Here is a 22411-nt window from a genome sequence, read left to right on the forward strand (position 1 = left end):
CAGTTTGCCCTTTTGTAAAATGTGAGATTGGAGTAAATGATCTTCAAGGCCTCCGTTCATGCTTCTGTCTTCTAAGAGGAATCATCTTTGGAGTGTTCGTAGACAGTGGCTCACATTTATATGGTGTTATAGTAGCTTGACATGATAGCTAAAGAGAACAGATTTGACTAACCAGAACACCTGCAGGGTAAATATCTTGCAAGGTAAAAGCATTTTTACATTAAATAATGATAATAATAATAATTATAAATATTCTGGTTTTTTTTCCTCATAGGATTGCTGTAAGGAAAGCACTATGTACATATGAGCCATTGATACATTGCTATAATACTCAAAGGAGCCATTGTCTTGACAGTGTGGGTATTCTGAGCCTTGAGAACAAACGAGGCCCGTTGGCAACTTTTCCAACATTTGTTAAGCTCCGACAATGTATGCTCATAGATACAGATCAGAAATGATACCATGTCTGTCCTGGAAGAGTTCGTAGTACAGTGGGGGATATGACATGGATACAGGTGTGACACCGAGTAAGAAGAAACAGAGGCAAAGGGGAGATCTGGACAAATTGGGAGAAATTCTGGATTGAGGTTGGGGTTGGGGTAAGGCCACTTGAGGCCTTGTGACAAAGATTCCACATGAGTTGGACTTGAAAGGAAGGGAGAGACTTCATTCTATTGCAAGTATGGACAATAAGAACAAAAAATAGGTATGGGAGAAGGCAAGGTGAAAATGAGGAATGAGGAACTGTTCAGTCTGGTTGGAATGTGGAGTAAAGAAGGGAGCGGTATGAAATAAAGCTGGACAGTCAATCCATTTACGGCCATTTAGTGAGCACTTACCATGTGTCTGGCACTGTGCTGAGCGTAGGACCAAAGTAGAAGATAAGGGTAAAACAAGTTCTACTCCTAAGAAGCTTATATTCGAATGTGGGAGATAAAATGCTGTATAGATGTGGCAGCCCCTCTGCCCTTACTCACACTAGTAGGTTGGCTTCCTAGAGGGTGACTGTCTGCTTCTCCCCACCAGGCTTCAGGGTACAACCTTGCAAGGGCTGGTAGTTTCTAATGCTATTGCTCCTGAGCCCCAACCTGGTGTGTTCCAGCAATATCAATGAACTGATTGGCATCAATTAGCTTTTACAAAGAGATTTACTGAGAACTTATAGAAAGAATAGGCATTACAAAAACATGCCTCTAAACCAAGTGGGTGTAGTCTTCTGTAGGGAGAGTGGGCTCAAGCTTAAAGCAGGAAGTTAGTGAACTACACATACAGGGGACACGTTGCGGAGGCGTGCCTCAGCCTTAGGAATCCTTTTTGCCGTGGAGTCCCTGCCTCTGGGCGTGGTGTACCTGTAGGACTCCTTGTCTTGGCTGGGGGGTCCATCCACTCATCTTTGGGTTGGTTCATGCAGGTTGCATGATGGCTTCTCTGGCTCCTCACTGGACTCAACTGCTATAGCCACTGGCTCTGAGGACCCAGTCGGTATCGGGACCTTGGACAGCCTTGATGGGTGTCCCAGTCTCACTGGTGGCCTGGGCTCTCTGAGATCAGAATACCCATGCGCCCAAGATCAGGAAAGAGTAAACAAAGTGACGGAAATAGACGTTCCTTGTGTTCATGGGTACATGGCTTCTGGGCTCCTCCCTAACCTGGAGGCTCACAGGAGCTCTCACTTGAAAGCCAACAGAGAAGAGTGAGAGATAGTCAGTTAGCTTTTAGGAAGCACCTACAGTGTTCCAGGCACTGGGTTACAAAGAAAGGCAAAAGACATTCTGTGCTGTCACAGAGCTCACAAATTAAGAGCGGGGGAGACAACATGCAAATAGCTGTGTGCAAACATGCATATATACGAACAAACATGCACGCACAGTAAATTAGAGACCATTTTAGAGTGAAGGCACTAAGATTATAGAGGACTGGGAAAGGCTTCTTGTGGATGGTGAAACTAGTTGAGACTTGAATGAAGCCAGGGAGGCTACAGGGCAGAGATGAGGAAGGAGAGAGTTCCAGGCGTTGGAGGATAGCCAGAGAAAAACCGGGAGAGTTGGGAGATGGAGTGTCATACACCAGCAGCATGAGATCGTTTCTTTGAACTTTGAGCCCTATGTGTTCACACTCAGTTCTGGCTCAGCCACCCTTCTAGCTCCTCAGCTTTTCATTGTCAGTGTCTCTCATGGCACCATAGTTGCACTTGGCCATAAACTGGCTCCCCAGACTTCTACATGTTGGATTGTCGACAGGCTGGGAATACTTCACATGGTCTGGGTAAGGCAGTAGGAAAGGCGAATCCACACGTGTTCTAAGGGCTCAGCCCTCACCCACTTATTTTTACACACACACACACACACACACACACACACACACACACACATGTTGAAGCTAGACTAGGGGATCTTGAATTACTTACCCTAGATAATTTTTGAGTAGTATGCCATTTGATATACAAACAGCCATCTGTTAAACAAATAAAGCATCAGATTTATGAATAAAGCTTTCCAAGAGCCCTTTTTAGTCCATCAGTAGTGTCCTTGCCATGACCAGTGGCCTCTGTCCCCTTAGACCTTCCACAAACCTCCACGCATTTGAGGATGTTTCTACAGTAGCCCTGCCTGAACTGAATTCCTAAGATTCTCTCTCTAGAAGCTTGAAGAGAGCCCAGAGGTCATTTCATCCAAGCCTCTCATTTTAAAGATGAGAAAACAGAATCCCAGAGAAGTCAACTGATTTGTCCAAAAACAAGGCTCCCTGTGCCATGGATCAGGGAGCCTGGCACAGTTGCCCATTCCTCCAGCCTGGCTTGTTGAATGGTGCCTGTACTTGGTGCCCTTTGGGGAGCAGTCCACCGCCCCCAGACTGTCCTGGCTCCTTTTGCCCTGCAGGGAGTGATGGGTTTTTCTCCGATGATGAGCCAGATCCAAACGTGCAGATCCTGACAGTGGGTCGTTCTGGCTCCAGTAGGAGCCTGGCAGAGGCAGCAGCTGCTGGAGGGCAGCATTCATCCAAGCAGGACCTCCGTACCACAATGCAGACAAAGGGTGAGTGGCTACGCCGATGGCCAGGATTCAGTCAGTCAAACATTCATTAAGTATCTACTGTGTACCAGCCGCTATGCTGTATTCTGGGGAGACAGACAAAAAAATGGGACAGTCTCTGTTCTCAAGGAACTTCAGCATAATCTGCGTATGAGTGTCTATGTACACGTGTGTGTGTGTGTGTGTGTACATATATGATGATAGAAGGTGATTTTGGGGGGAAAGAGATTAAGCAGCTTTGTTGGGCAGGGGTGGGGGAGAGGTCAGGAAAGCCTTCACATAGAAAGTGATGCTTTGAACTGAGCCTTGAAGGAAACTAGTGAGGAGGCCATGTATTCCAGACATGGGGTACATACAACCAAAGACATGGAGATGAGGGATGGAGTGCCATATATAGGAGAAACAGGAAGAAGTCAGGCTGGACTGTAATATGTATGAAGGTTGATTGGAGCCAAGTCTTCAAGGCCTTTAAATGCTAAAGATAGTTGTTTATAGAGGGGATTCCAAAATTCTTTAGCGTATTAAAGCTTAACACCACACTAAGACTTTTGGGATACCCTGTACTTAATCCTTGAGGGTAACAGAGAGCTGCTGGAGTTTATATAATGAGCAAGGGATTTACCTGAACAGACTTGCACTTAGTAAAAATCATCGTGTTAGCTGTGTGGAAGATAGGAGAGGGAAATGATGTGAGGTAGGAAGACCAGTGAGGAGATTATGAAAGTAGGCCTGTCAAGGGTGATGGCTCTGCAGGAAGAGATATTGTGGAGATAGAAACAGTGCAAGTCAGCTCCCATCAGCCCTGGTATTGACAGGATTAGGGAGTGCAGGTGGGGAAGCTGCTATAATCAACTGGCCACAGCGGGTCAGAGTTGGGCCTCTTAGGATGTGGAGCTCATTGACCGGCACATTGGGGTCCACATCCTTGGCCGGCAGCATTCCTCTCCATTGGGACTTTCCTCCCTCTCTTGCCTCCTGTCCTCTGGGCTTTGATTTCATGAAGGATGGATGAGAGCCCACTTGGGACAGCATCAAAGTAGCCTAGGAAGGAGGTGATAGGAGAAGAGGTGGTGATTTGGAGTTAGACCTGGCAGAACCTCCCCATGGCAATTCCCAGCAAAATTCAGAACCCTTCTCAGTAGCTTTTTCTAGCTCCCAGGCTCTTTATCCACCAGTGGCTCATGTGCTATAGTGGAAAGAGACCTAGGCTGTGAGTCAGAACACCTGGGGTCCACTCCAGGCTCTGTAGCCCACTGACTAGGGAACCTTGGCTAAGTCTCTTGGCCTTTCTCTTGGCCTTAGTTTCCCCCTCTTTAAAATGAGAAGGTTGAATTAGGTGATCCTAAGGGCTCTCCCAGCTCTGATGCTGTTATGATTCCGTGCTGGCTAAAGTCCCCAGAATTGGGAGTTTCCATTCCTTACCAGAGTCCTCAGAACGCCTAAGCTGGTGGAGGCCGTTGGATTCATCCCTGGGCCCTAGGCTGCATTGAGCTGTGTCCCCTTCCTGGGGCACCAGCTCCTCCTTGGACCTGGCACCAGGGAGCTGGAAGGGACCTCAGAGGCCATCTGGCCCAACCCTTCATCTTACAGATGAGGACTCAGGCTCAGGAAAGATAAAATGATTGACCCAAGGTCACACAAGGTTACTGCCTTGGATGGCTCACACCCAAGGTGGTAGATATTAGCGGAGGGATTTGAACTTCTCTGATTCGTTCCTTCCAATGTACTGTACTCCTTTCTGTAACTTTTGCTACTTTCTAAATTCCCTTGATTTCTGTTACCCTCTCCCCTAAACTCAAGGCTATAAGCCTTCTGATTTTCTGGGGTCCCTGAGCCTGCTTTTTTTCCTTGGAGGCAGAGAGATCAGCCACTTCGAGTCTCTGGTCACCCTACCCCCATCCACTTCTCCTGCTGTCACCACCATAAGTGAACCCTTGAGTGTGGCCTCCACTTCCCTGTTTCCCTCCTGTCCACATTTTTATCCTCTGCACCACAAGGGCAGGTGTTCAAGGGTTGATTGACAAGAACACAAATACTGCATTAAGTGTTCATACAAGAAAATTACCCAGGTTCAGGTGGGATAGCTCTTCCCTTCTAATCTCTTTTACTCACGCTCTAGTCCTGTAGGCCTAGATTCATCCCTGGAGCACCCAGCTTCCTTGTCACTACAAGGGAGAATGGCAGCATCTGCAGGAGAGTTCCACTGGGATGGAGGGTGGGATTCATTCACCTAGGCAGGCCCTCCTACAACCTCAGCCTCCTGGCTATGTTACACAGCCACCATTAATGCTAAGCAATCACCAAGCCAACCATGGAGTTCCTCTCCCTTGGCCTAGGAAGTGGAGGCTAGAAAGACCCTGTCTGTACAATTAATTGTTTCTTTCAACAACAGCCCATAGGGCCGCTCCAGTAACATGCACGGGTAAGTCTACCTGCTCCTCTTATACTGGTTGCCTGTTTGGCAAGTCCCTTAGCCTTGTCTAGGACTGTGAAGAATTGGGGAGGCAGTATTTGGACTGGATGGCCTCTGGAGCCCCTTTCACCTATGGATTTATGATCCTATGATCCCACCTGGGAGACAGGTAGCTAAGGTAGTAAGTCAGAGACTGGAAATTGAGTTTATGAGAGATACTTAGAAGAAACCACCCAGTCCAACCCTCTTATTTTATGGAGGAGAAGACAGATGCCCAGGGAAGCTGAGTGAATTGCCCGTGGTCACACTGGTAGTAAGCAGAGGCAGGATTTGAACCCAAGGCCTCTGACTTCAAAGCCAATTTTCTTTCTGTCAGAGGCAGGATTTGAATTCAGGTCTTAGTCTAGAGTCAGTGCTATTTCCATTGTACTATGCTTCCTCCTAAGGAGACAGCAGGCAGGGAAAGGACCAGGGCCAGTGGCCAAGATGGGGAAGAGCCCAGAATGTATAGAGATAGACCTTTCTTCCATCAAATCAGTCCACCCAACTCCACATTCCTCTTCACTATGCCCTCTACCCCCTTTGCAGGCATCTCCAGCAGCATGAACTTTGACGAAGAAGAGGAGGAAGAGGATGAAGAAGATGATGAAGAGGACAGCTCCAGCTCTTCTCAGTTAAACACCAATGCCCGGCCAGGCTCCGCCACCAGCAAGAAGTCAAATAAGGTAGGGAGCCTTCAGCTATGCTAATTTAGGGCAGAAAAATGGCAGTAAGATGTAGACAGAATTTCTTTACCATCATAAGGGCGTGCAGACATCAGAGTCTAGGACATTTCAGGGGTGGGCGGGAGTAGCCAACAAGTATGGTGAATTGTAGTTGTGAATGGTGGAGAATTAGGCTGAAGCTTAAAAGCCAAGCTGAGGAATTTGAATTTATATGAGTCACAGAAATGACTCACCAGAGGTTATAGCTGGTCAAATGACTCAGACCCTGAGATAAGTGGGGAGGGGGAGTTTCAGATCCTAGAGATCCTTTTAAAAAAAAATCATTTTTGTTGATGTCACATTCCACCTCTGCTTTCATACTGAACCTTTCCTCTTGACAAAAATAATGAAGCAAAAGCCAGGTCTTTTTGGATTCTGTTTCTGCATTCACTGTTTGTTTTTTTTTTAATCACCTGTACATTGTATAAGCATTATCCAAGAGTCTGATCCATTGATTAAAAGTGGTAAATAGCACAGGATCAAGAACAAATCCCTGAGGACTTTCACTAAGGATTTCCTTTACAAGTTGATATTAGTCTCTTAATGACTATTCTTTGGGTCTAGACATTCAACCAGTTTAAAATCAGTTAACTGTACTATCATTTAACTCACATTTTCCCATAATTCCTACCAAAACAGCATGAGAGACTTTGTCAAATGCTTTGCTAAACTTTAGGCAAGCTACATCTGTAACATTTCCCTGATCTACCACTCTGGTGACCCTCCCTACAAAAGAACCTTATTCAGGCATAAGTATTTTTATTTAATAGAGCCATGTTGGATTTTGTAATCACTGCTTCCTTTTTGAGATCTTTATTAACCTTCCCTTTAATAGCACACCCTAGAATTTTGCCAGAAATTAGATTCAAGTACACTGATCTGCAGTTTGTAGGCTCCAATTTCTTCCCTTTTTTGAAAATTGGGACATTTTTCCTTCTCTAATCTCATGGCACCTCTCCCAATCCCTGACAGTCTTTAAAAATAAATCACTGATAGGTTCACCAATTCCATCCACCAGCTGTTTTCATTCCTGAGATTATAGTTCATCTAGACCAGGTGACTTGACCTCATGCAGGGCGGCCAGGTGCCTGCTTAGTAAAGTTTGAACTTTTGGCCTGGCCCTTCACAATATGGTGCCACCCCTTCTTTCTAGCCTTATTTCACATTACTTTCATTTTGCAAAATTGGAATAAATTCTGTATCCCCTGAATATGTTGCTGTTTCTATATCTGCTCACCCTGTTCCCTACATGTAGAATATCTTCCCTCCTGTTTGGCTTGTTGAATTCTTACCCATCCTTTGTAGCCCAACTAAATTCCATCCTTTGCCCCACCCCTGGTCATTCCTAATGGCTAATGATCTTTATCCTCTGACTTCACACAGCACTCGTTTCTTTTAACTTTCTAATATCTTTATCATGTAATATTATCTATTGTAGTGATTTATATTTTCTTATTCCCCTAACGAAAGCCCTTTGAGGATAGGGACCTTGTCTTATCTAAATTTTACCTCCCTCCCAGGGTCCAGCAGGGGACACATAGTTAGATTTTTAATAAATGTTTCTCGATTGTGGTCTCGAGACCCATGGTCAAATGCAGGTGATTCTGATACTAACTTAATAGCTGTGTGGCCATGGGCAAGGCCCTTAATTTCTCTGAGCCCCAGGTTTGTCATTGTAAAAGGTGGATATGTTTTAGTACCTACCTCAGTGGGTTTCTTTTGAGGCTCACATGTGCTTTGTGTAGTTTAAAGCTCCATGTAAATGTCATCCTCATTGTCATCCTTATCATTGAATGAATAAAGAGAAGAGAGAGATGATGATAGCTTGAGGGGTCACCAGATTAAAGGGAAGTTTATTTTAGAACAGAGGAGACCTGAATATGTTTGAAGGGAGAGGAAGCGGAGCCACTGGGGAGTGAGAGATTGTAAACAATGTTGGTTTGGGAGCTGGGAGGCCTGAATTCAAATTCTAGCCCCAGTACTCAATAGCTGTGTGGCCACAGGTAAGTCTGTTTTCCCTCTCTTACCTCAGTTTCTTCATCTGTAAGATCAGGAGAAAAGTTCCATCTCTCTCTCTCTTTCTCTCTCTCTCTCTCTCTCTCTCCATCTAATTATCTGTCTATCCATCTGTCTGTCTGTCTGTCTATCTGTCCATCCATCCACCCACCCATCCATCCACCCATCCATCCATCCATCCATCTATTTATCTAGGCTAGGTCTGCCTATGTCACCTGAGCTGGAAGGGCAGTGGCCACTGAGGGGCTTAACCCCACTACCTATCAGCAAGGGAGTTTTCACCTGTGCTGTTTTTCTGACCTGGTCTGGTTTTCCCTTTGTGAAGCTGCCTGGTAGCCCCTAGCCCCCAATTGGTACCAGACCCAGCATGGACATCTGATCAACTTTAGCCCCTCTTCAGCTTGGAATTCCCAAATTAAAGCAGTCCACCAGCTTTAACTCCCCCTACTAGCATGTACCACCACCATACCTGACAAAAATAGCATCATCACTCCCTACCTCATAGGGTGGTGAGAGGAAAGTGCCATAGGATAAGCTATTGTCATCCTCCTCCTCTTCCTCCTCCTCCTCCTCCTCATCATCATCACTACTGCTACTACAACTTTTGAGGGTGAAAGCATGGGCATGAGTAGTGACCAAGGTACAAGGTGAAGGGGATAGCCTTGGCAAAGATGAGGGCCACCCTTCCTCTGTGACAGGAGGGAAGGGTGAAAGGAGGAGGAAAGTCACTTTGAGGAGAGGAGAGGTGTCCAGGGAACTTACTTTAAATGACCTTGGTCTTCTCAGGAGAGCAGGAAATAAGGCCTTCTGTCTGGGTGTGGAAGTGGAGGTGGGGTGGAAGATGATGCAGGGGAAGTGCAGAAAACTTGGCTCCTTAAGCAGCACCTCCTAGGGTCAGGTGCCCTTCCTCATTTACCATGCTGCCTGTGCCTTCCAGGAGACGGCCTCAGCCCCCAGCCCCTCAGGCCAGGCACCGCTCATCGAGGTGGAGGACCTGGAGGAGTTTGCACTCCGGCCAGCCCCACAAGGCATCACCATCAAATGCCGCATCACACGGGACAAGAAGGGGATGGACCGAGGAATGTACCCCACCTACTATCTGCACATGGAACGGGAGGACGGGAAAAAGGTCATCCAACTGCTTCAGGCTTTGCTAGCCATGTCCTGGGACTGAGAGGCCATCAGACCCCCTCTCCCTTCACTCTGGCACCAGGAGACCATTATTTGTCCCTTTCTGGGGCCAAGGAACACCAACCTGACTTCCCAGGGCAGGAAGTCATCACTTATCCCACCCTTCTCCCCTTCATTTGGTTTCTTGACAGGGTCAAGGAATAGCAGTCCCTCTTTTATGCTTTTCCTGGGTCTAGGGAACCATCAGTGGTCTTTTCCTCGGTCCCATTCCCTTCTCCTGGTCCGTCATCCCATCTTCCCCACCCTAGATTATTGAGGGTTAGGATACAAAGAATCCAGGACCCAGGACTTGGGTCTTTCTGCTGTATGTTTACTTTCTCAGAAATCCCTTCCACTGTTGCCCCTCTGCCTCATTGCCCCACCAATGCTGGTGTCTGTTTCTGAGCTGAGTACCTCTTTTCCTCATGCATTACATTCCTAATGTCCCGATGGCCTAGCTTCTTACCCTCAGGCTCCCAAGGCAGGAGGCTTTCTGTCCCTGGAGAGGGCAGCGAGGAATCGCCGTATCCCCTGTCTCACACATGGGCCCCCACCCCGGCATGGTCAGTGCACCATCTCTGTGTAAATGTGGGAACTTATGCAAGTGTGAGCATGGGTTGGGGAGCGTGTCATGGTACACAGCTCTGTGTGCACAGGTGAGAGTGCAGCCAGGTGCTCATGTAGTGGGGGTAGGGGATGGATCATCATGTTGTACCCATAGGTATTCCTCCTGGCCGGAAGGAAGAGGAAGAAGAGTAAAACATCTAATTACCTCATCTCTGTAGACCCGACAGACTTATCCCGAGGAGGAGAGAGCTTTGTGGGGAAACTCCGGTAATGCTGGGGCCCCAAAGGGAACACCACAGACCCCTCCAACCACAAGTGTCCACCCCTCACCAGGGCTAGCCTGGGCCCCTCCACTTTGCCTTGTGGGAAACCTCTGTCTTGACAGATTCTCTACTCTATGACCCTGTGTCATAACTATTCTGCAAATAAACCTTTCCCCTAAATTGTACAGCTTACAATGTCAGAGTTGGGAGGGGCCTTAGAGTTCCTAATGAAATTATAGGCCCAATCCAAAAGAAAACTGTACTATCCATCTCATATGGTTTGGAGGAAGAAAGGGCTTTGTGAACCCTAGAACACAGTTGAAATGTGAGCCATCCTAAATGATAGCACGTGATAAATGTCAGCTCTGTTTGTCCTGCTAAATGCTCAGCTCCCCAAGGACAGAAACTGTTTATTCGTCCTTGTTTCTTATTATCATTCCTATTTTCCCAATGAGGAAACTGAGGCTCGATAATGGTTAAAAGACTTGCCTAAGATCCCTTACTATGTGGCAAAGTCAGGATTCAAATCCAGGTCTTCTGACTCTACTACATGGGATTTGCGAAAAGGTGCGTGATGAGTTAGTGATGAAATTAGGACTAGAATTTAGGTCTGTCTTCCATTGTCCTCTTCCCTCCCCTAACCACTCAGTTACCCCATCTATTATGAGTGCAGCAAAAAGGCTTGCTCTAGGATCTACGGAAGCTTGACTCACAGTCATTCTCACCAAGGTTTAGGCCCTTGGTGCATCCCTTCTCTCCCGGAGACCAGACGCCTTGTTCCAGGAGGCTCTGACCATTGTTACCATCAGGGAGCAGAGACCTGCCCAGACTCATAGCGTGTGGCCTGTCTTGCCTGGCAGAGATTCTGAGTCTGGCTGTTTGGCCAGAGAGAGGAAGGAGCTCTGTGTCCTTCCAGTCATATAATCCAGCTCTTCCATTTTCCTTATTGGTAAAATAGGGAGCTTAAATGGCTCATCCAATATTGTAGGAGTATTAAGTGGCAGACGCAGGGTTTGGATCTGGGCCCTCCCAACACCAGATCCAGTACTCTTTCCACTTTATCCATGATGGTGGTGGAGATTCAGGACACCCAGGTTCTGCCCCTGGCTCTGCCACCAATTTCCCGTGTGACATTGGGTAAATTGCTTTCTCTCTTTGGGCATGTTTCCTTTTCTGTGAAATGAGGGGTTTGGGTACCTGTGGGATCGTGGACAAGTTATTTAACTTTCCCAGGCCTCAGTTTCCTCATCTGTAAAATGGGAGAGTTGGTCTAAATTGCCTTTGAGGTTTCTTCCAGCTCCAGGTGTAGGATCCTTTAATCACATGTGGAGATCCAAAACTTTTTTTTTTAATGTCAAAAGTTGATCCTCATATTTGAAAAGGTTTGGAACCACTGGACTACAGATGATTTTTCAGAGCCTTCCCAGCTCTGACATTCAATGTTCTTAGGTCTCTTGTTTCTGATACCCTGTGTTCTATCTTAGAAGATACTTTCTAGGTCTGAGTTGTTTAAAGTCCTTTCTAAAGCAAACATTCTCTTCTTTGATCCAAGTTACTTTTAAGGGCTAATGTTTAATGGTCTAAAAGTTCTCAAACCTCCCCCAAGCTCTAGCTCTGATATCCATTGCTCTCTGGTTTCTAGATCAAACCTCATGGGAACGAAGTTCACCGTGTATAACAATGGAGTCAACCCAATGAAGACATCATCATCAAATTTGGAAGGTGCAAATATAAGGCAGGAGCTGGCCGCCATTTGCTATGTGAGTTGTGGGGGGGGGGTGTAGAGGGGAGAAGCAGGAGGTCAGGGCCAGAGACCTTATCCAAACCAGGCTAGTTTGCTGTTTTCTCAGGGCTCAAGTCTTTTGGCCATCTCCATCTATCCATCCATCCATTTGATTGACCAAAACTGGGAGTTGTCAACATAGAGATGATAATGAAGTCCATGGGAGATGATGAGATTACTAAGAGAAAAGGAAAGAGAGCTCAGGACAGAACTTTGAGGTACACTTATAGTTAGGAGGGCAGGATATGGATGATTATCCATCAGAGGAGACTGAGACAGAGCAGTCAGGCAGGAAGAAAACCAAGAGAGTATATTGTCATGAAAACTCAGGAGAGAGTATCCAGGAGAAAGTGGTCAGCGATGTCTAATGCTGCAGAGAGGTCAAGAAGGATGAAGATGGAGGCGGAGCCATTACATTTGACAGTTAAGAGAACACTGGAAATTTTGGGGTGAGCAGTTTCATTTGTAGGATGAGGTTGGAATTCAGATTGCAGAAGGTTTAAAAGTGAGTGAGAGACCAAGAAGAAGAAACAATGAATTTAGGTACCTTTTTTCTGGGAGTGGCTATGAAAGGGGAGAAACCTCTGTTTCAGTTAATTTTTTCTTTCAGTCTCTGAGATTCTCTAAGTAAAACATTATAACATCTGTAAAAAGAGATAATTTTCCTCCCCTTTGCCTATGCTTATCCCCTCAATTTCTTTTTCTTTTCTTATTGCTACTTTTAGAACTGTATCAAATAATAGCAGTGACAGTGGACATCCTTGTTTTACCCCAGATCTTTTTGGAAAAGTTTCTAGTGTGCCTTTGTTATAAATTATGCTGGTCCCTAGTTTTATGTAAATATTGTTTATTATATTAAGGAAATGTCCATTTGTTCCTATGGTTTTTCATGTTTTTTAATGTAATTGAGTACTGTATTTTCAGGCTTTTTCTTCATCTGTTGGTACAGTTTATGATTGTGATATATTATTTTTATAGCTTTCTTAATCATTGAACCAACTCTGCCCTCCTGGTATAAATACAGACTATTCGAAGTAACTAGTTTTTTATTGCTGTAATTTCTCTGCTACTATTTTATTCATTATGCTTATATCAATATTCATTATATACTTTGCATCAATATTCATTAGTGACATTGGTATATAGTTTGTTTTTTCTGATTTATTTATCTGTGGTTTAAGTATCAAGCCTATACTTGTCTCATGTAACTAGTTTGGCAAGATGTCTTTTATCTTTGTCCTTGCAAACAGTTCATGAAATTTAGGGGTAATTATTCTTCAACTGGATGCTATTTTGATGGAATTCACATATAAGTCCATTTGGGTGTGAAGTTTTTTCCTTTGGGAATTCCTTTATGGCTTGTTCAGTTTCTATTTCTGGAATTGGGTTTTTTAGATTCTCGGTTTTATATTCTGTTAAACTGAGCATTTTATCTATTTGTAAATAGTCACCTACTTTGTTTCAGTTTTCAGTTTCAGGGGGGCATATATTTGAGTGTAATGGTTTTTGCTGGTTTCTTTTAGTTCCTTTTTATTTGTTGTTAATTACCTCTTTTTATTTTTGACCTTGGTAATTTAGTTTTCCTCTCTCTTTTGTTATTGAATTAACTATTTACATTTTATTGGTCTTTAAAAACAGCTTATAATTTTATTTACCATCATAATAGTATTTGTACTTTCAATTTAATCTCTTGAATTTCCAGAATTTAATTTTTTATTTCTAGTTGGGGAGGGTTATTAATTTGTTCGTTTTTCTAGATTTTTTTATTTGCATGCTAAATTCATTGGTTTTTATCTCTTTGTTGATGTAAGTATTCAAAGTTATGAAATTTCCCCTAGAGACTATTTTGGCGATGTCGTATCATTTGTAGTTTGCTGTCTCATTTCTATAGTTTTCTTTGATATAATTATTTATTTCTATAATTTATTCTTTGATCCACTCATTCTTTAGGACTGCATTATTTCTGTATGAATCTCTTTTTCAGACTTCCCTTATTGATTGTAATGTTAATTGTTATTAAGTATTTTTGCCTTTCTGCATTTGTTTATGAGATCTTTATGCCTTTTTGCAGTAATTTTTGTACAGATATCAATAAAAGTGAAAATATATACATATACATGTGTATATGTGTGTGTGTGTATATATATATATATATATATAATGTATACATATACTTCTGATGCTTGCTACTCAGCAACCATCAAAAGTCTGTCGTATCCAACTTTTCCAATATTTTATTCAGATCCTTAATGTCCATCCTGTCTATTTTTCCTTGTAATTTGTCTATGTCTAAAACGAGTACACTGAAAACATTGATGATTATTGTTTTTCTCTCTAGTTCTCCCTGTGGTTCAGCTAGCTTTCCATTTAAGTTCTTAGATGTGCATACATAACTAAGATTGATAGTTTCATTATCTATGATACCTTTAAGTATAATATAGCTTGGCTTATCTTTCTAAATTATGTCTATTTTTACCTCTTGTCTTTCCTGAGATTATGCTTACCACTCTTGGGTTTTTTAGATTCAACTGAGTCATAACAGATTTAACGACAACCTTTCGTTTTAGCCCTGATCGAATTTTTATCTTAAGAATCTTTTTTATAAGCACAAATTGTTGGGTTTTGTTTTCTTTGAATCCATTTTGCCACTCTCTTCCACTTTATGGGCAGTTTGAGTCCTTTCATCTTTACAGCTGTGATAGGTTTGTTTTTTCCTGCATTATGTTCTATTATAATGTTTCCTCTCTTTGCCAACCACCCCTTTCTTTAGAAGGAAAAAGAAAGGTATAAAAAGAGAGAGAAATCAAGACTAGTCACTTATAATTAGAATAGTTTGATTTCACTTTTTTTCTCTTCTCTCTACACAGCCTAGATCCAGATGGCTGGGTTTTGCCACTTCTTCCCTTTCTTTTTTCCTTTTCATAATTAGCCCTCTGTAGTTGAAGTTTGTTTTGTTTGTGACTATTTCCTCACCAGCTCTACTTTCTTAAGTATCATTATTTTTATACTAAACTAGTTCCCTATTGTATTTTTACACATTACTGTTTTCACCCTCCCCCGAGCTTAAATGCAAGTGAGATCAATGAGATCCCCATCTTCTCCACTACTCCAATGACGTTTGTATACTCTTTCCTTGTGGCTCTCAAAGTACATCAAACAGTAATTTTCTTTCTTTTTCTCCCATTACATCCCTAGACCATTCCTTTTTTTTTTTTCCTCCTTCCCTTCTCTCTTTTTTGGAAAAAAAAATACTCAGGCCCCGAGTTTGTCTCCCCACTCCAAACCCCATTAATCTTAAGAGCTACTGGGCTTCTGAAGAGGCAATAGTTTTTCTTTCTCTTTCAGAATGCAAATAGTTGATCATCATTTTGTCCTTTCAAGTTACTCAAATTTGTTTATCTTTCTAGAGTTTTCTTGACTCCTGTATTTACATTTCAAGGATTCCACTCAGCTCTGATCCTCTCAGAAAGAATGGAAGTAATGGATTCTGTTATAAGATTGCCTTTTCCAGATGGATGTAAGCTTGGTTTTAAAAGATGTTATTTGCATACACAGACTTTTTTCTTTTGTTTCTGGATATAATATTCCAATCTTGTGTTTCTCATTTCTAGTCACTGATCCTGTGTGATTGTGAAGTATATGATATGTCTCTTTCTGAATTTCCTGAAGAATTTTTTGTCTTAGAAACGCTGAAGTTTGACAATATCATTTCTAGGAGAATTAAATTTGGGGTTTGTTTCAAGTAATGGTTATTGGATTCTGGGTCCCCCCAGTATATCTTACCCTATAGTTCTGGGCTGTTTTGTTCTATGATGTCTTTAAAATATAGTATCCAAGTTTTGTGCTTCATTCATTATTTTCTGGGGATTGCAGTGATTCTTAAATTTTTTCCTGTTACTGAATTTTCCAGGTCATTTTTTCTAATGTTGTAGATGTCTTGTAGGTTCTTTCAATTTTTTGGTCCTTGGATTTTGCTCTGATATTTCTTGTTGTATCATTTGCTTTTTGAATTCTCTTTCCTATATTCTATTTTTTAAAGGGGAACCACTTTCATGATAAAGTTTTCCAGCTTCTACTGTTTATTATCCTTCCAAATTTTTCCTCAAGAGCTCATTTTGCCTTACTTCTGACTTTATCTTTTCCTTTATTTCTTTTCATAAGCTTTCAGTCCATTCTTGACATCCCTGTCATCAATCTGTTCTCTTTTCTGGAGTTCATTCTTGTAATTATCATACTACATGTTATATATTATAATTGAATTATATTTTTCTAAAGTTTTATCTATGGGTTCTCTTAACCCATAGTGTTTCTTCATCGTATTTGGAGTTTTCTTAAGTCTATACATTTCTTTGTTCTCTCCAAAAGGGATCAGCCGAACTCTTGCTGCTTCTATTTAACTCTACAATTGCTGGAGTTAATGTTACATAAATCCCTGGGGATAGGGCTCCTGTGGGAGCATAGAGTTGTTAGTAGCCATATGGAGCTCTCAACCTGCAATATGAAGTAGGCAGTTGGGAAACTCAGCTGATAGTAGTTTTTGGACTCTCTGCAAAGCCTGTAATGGGGCAAGTCCCAGGCTGGGCGATCATGACCTGAGAAGCATGGTTGTAGAAAGGACATAGGTTCCAGAGTAGATGCTGATCCAAGTGATAGAGAGTGCTGAGGGACACAATTCCAGTAGGGTGGGCATTGAGTGGGAGGGTTCTGGCAATCACAGGGCACAGTCCTGAACAGAATAGGTACCACTCCAGGTCATCATGGCCCCTGAAGAGCACAGTCTTGGATGGGGAGTCAACAAGCCAGGCAACTGTGGTCACTACGAAAGCAGAGTCCCAGATGGGGAGAGTTTAGAACTGGCCACTTTGAGCCACTGAGGGGCACAGACCAAGATGAAAGCTCTCAATCAGGTGATGGTGGCTGCCCTCTTATGTACCTGCAGAGGCTGAGGGGCACAGTCCTGAATCCTTCCCCCTGGGCTTTGGATCAGAGTGAGTCTGACAGGGGCAAGTAGTATTCCCCCCTTCCCCTCATTTCTTCTGCTCTTTGCCATGAAGATTCTTTTCATTTATCTCTCTTTAGTGAATCTTTTTATTTGTTTCATTTGGTGCACTTTCTTCTTTATGTGATGGTTTTAGAGGGAATTAGGTTTGTCTGGAACCAGTTCATGTCTCCCTCTTAACATAAAGTCCCAGGAGCTGTTGCTTGAATATGGCCCAGCATGGGACAAAGTAGACAACCATCAAGGCTCGTTAGTTGGACAACTGAATAAATGATCTCAGGGAGTGACCAAGTTCGGGGCTTGAGCCCATTGTTGTGAGAGGAAGGAAAGCCCTTGCCTATGGGAGGGCCAGGAGGCTGGGTCCCCTTGATTTTTCCATGCTTGGGATTGGGGGAGGGTGCAAGAAAGCGAGGGTGGGGGGAACCTAGATCTGAGCGCACTTGTGGCATGTGGTGCTGGTGCTGGGGGTGGGGGTGGGTTTTCTAGAGTGAGGGTGCTGGCTGGATGGACAGATGGACTTGCCTGACTTGTGTCAGTATTTCTGACCCCTAGTGGAAAGAGGTGGTATTTTCCATAAGAGCAGAGACCCTTCTGAGTACATAGGAGACTATGCCCCTAGTTTTCTCCAAGGAACAAGGAACTCCCCACCTCAGAAGTATGTGTGTGTGTGTGTGTGTATGTGTGTATCCCCATCCATCTGGAAGAGATGGGGTGGGCCATTCAGTCTAGCTGCATTGACCTATTCTCTCTTTTGAAATCTCTAGGAGACTAACGTCTTGGGATTTAAGGGCCCTAGGAAAATGAGCGTGATCATCCCTGGCATGAGCATGGTGCACGAGAGGGTCTCCATCCGGCCTCGAAATGTGAGTCAGTCCTACCCTTCTCTCAAATGGATAGTGGGCAGGAGAGGAGAGTCTATTTCTTGCAGTTCCTTTGAGTTGCAGAAACACAAGGGGGAGGGGAGGAGAGGGGAAGAAGACAAGAAATAGGCACTGAATAGGGAAGAATGATTCTGAATCTCAGAGTTGGTAGGGACCTCAGAAACCATCTAATCCAAACTGTCCAAAGACAGGGAGCCAATGAGGACTCTTCCAGCCTCTGTGTGAAGACCTCTAGTGATGGGAGAACTCACTACACCTGAAGCAGCCTGTTCTACATTGGACACTGGGACTCTCTAGGAAATTTGTCTTTCCATCCATTGAGTCCAAATCTGCCTCTCTTCACATTCTCCCATTGTTCCTCATTATGCCCATTAGGGCTGAGCAGAACAAATCTATTCCCTTTAATACTTGATAGGTCGTCTGATACATGGAGGTAGCCATCATGTCCCCTCTTAGTCGTCTCTCCAGGCTAAATGTTCCTAGTTCCTTCAGTCAATCTTGAGAGGCCATGGTCTCCAGTCCCTTCCTCAGTCCCAATTGAACCTTCCTAGGCATGCTCCAGCTGGTTAGTGCCTTTTGTAAAGTGTGGCTCCCACAACACAATGAACATACACAACGCAACGTATAGCCTGGCCAGAGCAGAACAGGTTTGTCATTGGCCGTGATCTGGGCCTCTGCCATACTTGGTGCAGTCTCTGACTGTGTTATGTTTTCTAAGTGTTATGATGTCTTCCTGTTGACTTATATTGGGCTTGTGGTCCACTGACCCTGCCCCCTTTTTAAAATTTACATTTGCCCTTATCTTGTAGTACCTCCCTCTCCTGTCCTCAGAGTGCCTTCTTACTGTTAGCCTGAGCAGGGCTTTCTTTCCTGCCTTTGATTTTCCTCTAGCCATCAAAATGGCGGCTTTTTCTTGTTCTCAATATTTACTGCCAGCTTCAGTTCATCCTGAATTTTAGCATTTCCTGATGCTGTTCTTCTAGGACTGTAACCCTTCTGTGCTCATCCTCCATTGCCCATCTTGCTTCTTGTAAAAAATCTGAGCACCAAATCTGGAGACCAACATTTTTGTTTGCCCTTTTGTTCTGTAATATCAGTAATTTCAATGCCTCTGCCGTCATTTTCCTTCAGCGCTCTTATGTCGAGGCTACCAGGCCCTGCCCAGTCTGTGGAGCCCTTCCCCCTTCCCTCAGCCTGCTCAGTAATATATTCCTCAGTTGCTTCTTAGGGGGTTGCAGAATCTAGGAATCATGTCCAGCATGTCCCTTGACTTAAATCACCTTTTCTGTCTCGTATTCCCAATCTCTTGTGCCAGAGGCTCCCTTTCCCCATATCATCTTTTTTTCTCTTCTCTGCTGTCCTCACTCTTTCCCTGTCCCATAGACTTCTCCTCCATTCCATTTGGACTTCCCATTTCCACCCCTCCTATTCCCCTACACAGCTTCCCTGCTCTGATCTGCCTCCGTCTTCTCCCCTCTTTCCCCCATCCCCATTCATTCCCCTGGCCTATCCTGCTTGCCAGTTTCTCCCCATCTTTTAGGAAACGCCTCCCAGTACCTTTCCGTCCTTCAGACAAGTCCTGTTCTTGCTCCCTTAGGAGCAGGAGACGTTGATGGCTCGATGGCTCAGCAAGAGTACAGACACTGTCATTGAGCTCCACAACAAGACGCCGGTGTGGAATGACGACACCCAGTCCTATGTGCTCAACTTCCACGGTCGCGTCACACAGGCCTCTGTCAAGAATTTCCAGATCATCCATGCAAATGACCGTGAGTACTCTGGTGGGAGAGGAACTCTCTGAGACAAAGGGGCATCTCCTGAGGGGAAGGGGGAGCATATGGCGGGAGGAAAAGGGGCATCTTGCATAGTTTGGCTCAAGTCAGAGGAAGCAGGGTTCATTGGAAGAGACTCAGGCTAGTAGATACAAAGGTTACCTCCATAGCTGTAGATTTGAGCCCCTGGAAAAGATAATAGTTAAGTAACCCTCATAGCATCAGGGAGCTGGAATAGATCTCAGAGGGCATCCAAGTCCTTCCCAGAGTTGAGCTGGAATCTCCCCTGTGACACTGCTGAAAAATGGTCATTCAGCCTCCTTCACTTGGAGACTCCCAGCAATGGGGCCCTTGCTAGCTTCCAGAGTAGTCCATCCATTGTACCTTGAGACAGCGCTATGTGTCAGGAAGTTGTTCCTTTCATTAAGCCAAAATCCACCACTGAAAATTCCACTCTTTGGTCCTTGATCTGCCTCCTGGGGCCAAGCAGAAGTCCATTTCCTCTCTCCCATGAGTCATTCAAATGCTGGCCAGCATTCATATTCCCACTAAGTCTATTCTTCACACCAGACATCTCCAGTTCTGTTCATTGATCCCTATATGGCAAAGACTCCAATTGCTCATCATCTTGGACTCTCTCCAGTTTGTCAGTCTTCTTCCTAAAATATGGCCCCCAGAGGAGGTCTACATAGACTGTAGGCCTGCCTGGCGTATCTTTCATTCTGAGCACCATTTCCTAAAGCTATTTTTAATCTCTAGTGATTTTTCTGGCTTCTAAGTCAATCGTGCAGTTGACTGAAAAATCGAGCTTGCAGTTTACCAAAGTCCCAAGTGTTTTCCAAATGAAATGATCTAATCACACCTCTCCTATCCTGTACTCATGCAATTGATTTTTGGAACCCAAATGCAGGATTTTACTTTTATTTGAATTAAATTTCTTCACTAAAAATGGGGACCCAGATGAAATCTTCAGTTACTGTCCCATCTGCTTACTTACTTATCTTTTATCAAGTGGTCATAAGAATGGCTTATATGTGCATCTTAGGTATCCTTTATGAAAATCTAAGAATGGAATAGGCAGAATTTTGAAGATGATTTTACATCATTTTCCAAAATCATTTTCCATGATTTACAAGCACACAGCTAAATAAATGACCTGGAGGATATAAGATTGCACTGTATCTGTTTGTTCTTTTACAAAAGCCCAAACATTGGATTCAGTAGAACAAAATGGAGTCTGGAGAAGTCTTCTTAAAACAAGTGTTTCACATATCGTTGATCTCTTTGAGTGTGAACATCAAATGATACCCAACAAGGAGATATATGTTCTCCTTAGCTTCTTTTCCCATCGTTGAGGAATAGATCTTATACTGAGTCCAAACAGAAGAATTCCTTATTGATGGTAAGGTTCTCCAAATGCTCCTGTTTACAGATGAAACTGTACCAATGACATTGATCCCCAGAAGACTAACAAAGACTCATGAAATGAACAGTCATTTAAAAGTGATTTATTTGACCATCTTTATTGGAAAAACAAAATGGATGGAAAATGCTTATTACTCAGATTGACATGCAAGTAGGATGGTCCACCAAGGTAGCCCATCATTAGTATATTTATTTTTAGATTTTCACACTTTTTTTTATTAAGGCTTATTTCTTCATTATATTATTTAGTCTTTTTTTTTCCTTTTTTGGTGAGGCAGTCAGGGTTAAGTGACTTGCCCAGGGTCACACAGCTATTAAGTGTCAAGTGTCTGAGGTCAGATTTGAACGCAGGTCTTCTGACTCCAAGACCGGAGCTCTATCCACTGCATCACCTAGCTGCCCCTATTTAGTCTTTTCCTAATAATTACCTCTCCTCTCCTCCTCTCCCCTCAATTAAAAAACCTTATTTGTAATAAAGAATCATCACTAGGCAAAAAAAAGTCAGAACCCTGGGCACATCCGACAGCATCTCATTTCTTAGCCACCATCCACCCCAACTTTGCCAATATGTGGGGGCTGTGCTTTCTCATCAGTCCTCTGGAGCCAAGACTGGTCACTGCACTGATGATTTTTCAGTGTCGTTTTCTTGACATCATCACGGTCATTTTATAGATGGTGCACCTGGTTTCACCTACATTTATCGGTACTCCAAATGGGCAGTAGGATGGGACTAGGCTTGAATTTTGGGTTTGATCACCTTTGAAAAAATTACGAATGAAAAATCTGCAATAATTCCAAGCTGTTTGCTATCGCAAACATCTATCTCTTCAATACCAGTATTTTTTTTTTTGGCCAGGCAGTGGGGTTATGTGACACACAGCTAGGGTGTCAAGTGTTTGGTCTGAGGCCAGATTTAAACTCAGGTCCTCCTGACTCCAGGGCCAGTGCTGTATCCACTGTGCCATTCAGCTGCCCCACAACACCAGTATTTTCCTGGTGATGCCAGATGATGGTAAATTTGGGAAACACCATTATCTCGGAAGAATTAACATGATCAAGTAACCCAAAGGGCAAAGAAGAGATTCATGGTGGGAATAAGCAGGGTGCAGGATGTTTACCAATCACTCACATATAGGAATTAGCATAAGAGTGATTGTAGTCTACATGTGAGCCTGGGAAAGGAGGCAGGCCAGCCAGCCACATGTCCAGGACCAGCCTGAATGCTGCCTTGGTGTTCTCTTAAGATAGGAGAAGGGCCCAGGGAGACCTCAAGAGAAGGTACGTGATCCATGAAGGGCTTCTGGAAAGACGTGGCCAAGTGAGCAG

The 22411-nt window shown here is 43.7% G+C and overlaps 1 protein-coding gene across 4 annotated transcripts in view; it reads left to right on the forward strand.

The window, feature by feature from the left end:
- Nucleotides 1-22411, forward strand: part of TUB (TUB bipartite transcription factor) — a 74346-nt gene that overhangs the window by 46382 nt on the left and 5553 nt on the right. For 2 of the 4 annotated variants that reach the window (XM_021005513.2, XM_078148341.1), the window contains exons 5-11: nt 2880-3035; nt 6034-6170; nt 9163-9354; nt 10117-10229; nt 11868-11985; nt 17772-17870; nt 19486-19657. In XM_021005513.2, coding sequence (XP_020861172.1) covers nt 2880-3035; nt 6034-6170; nt 9163-9354; nt 10117-10229; nt 11868-11985; nt 17772-17870; nt 19486-19657 — 987 coding nt within the window. The remainder of the gene's footprint in view (nt 1-2879; nt 3036-6033; nt 6171-9162; nt 9355-10116; nt 10230-11867; nt 11986-17771; nt 17871-19485; nt 19658-22411) is intronic. The other 2 variants (XM_078148342.1, XM_078148343.1) reach the window with 1 other exon arrangement.

The sequence above is a fragment of the Phascolarctos cinereus genome, unplaced genomic scaffold (genome assembly GCF_003287225.1).
Source record: "Phascolarctos cinereus isolate Bilbo 61053 unplaced genomic scaffold, phaCin_HiC Scaffold_9;HRSCAF=440, whole genome shotgun sequence".
Taxonomy (NCBI): Eukaryota; Metazoa; Chordata; class Mammalia; order Diprotodontia; family Phascolarctidae; genus Phascolarctos; species Phascolarctos cinereus.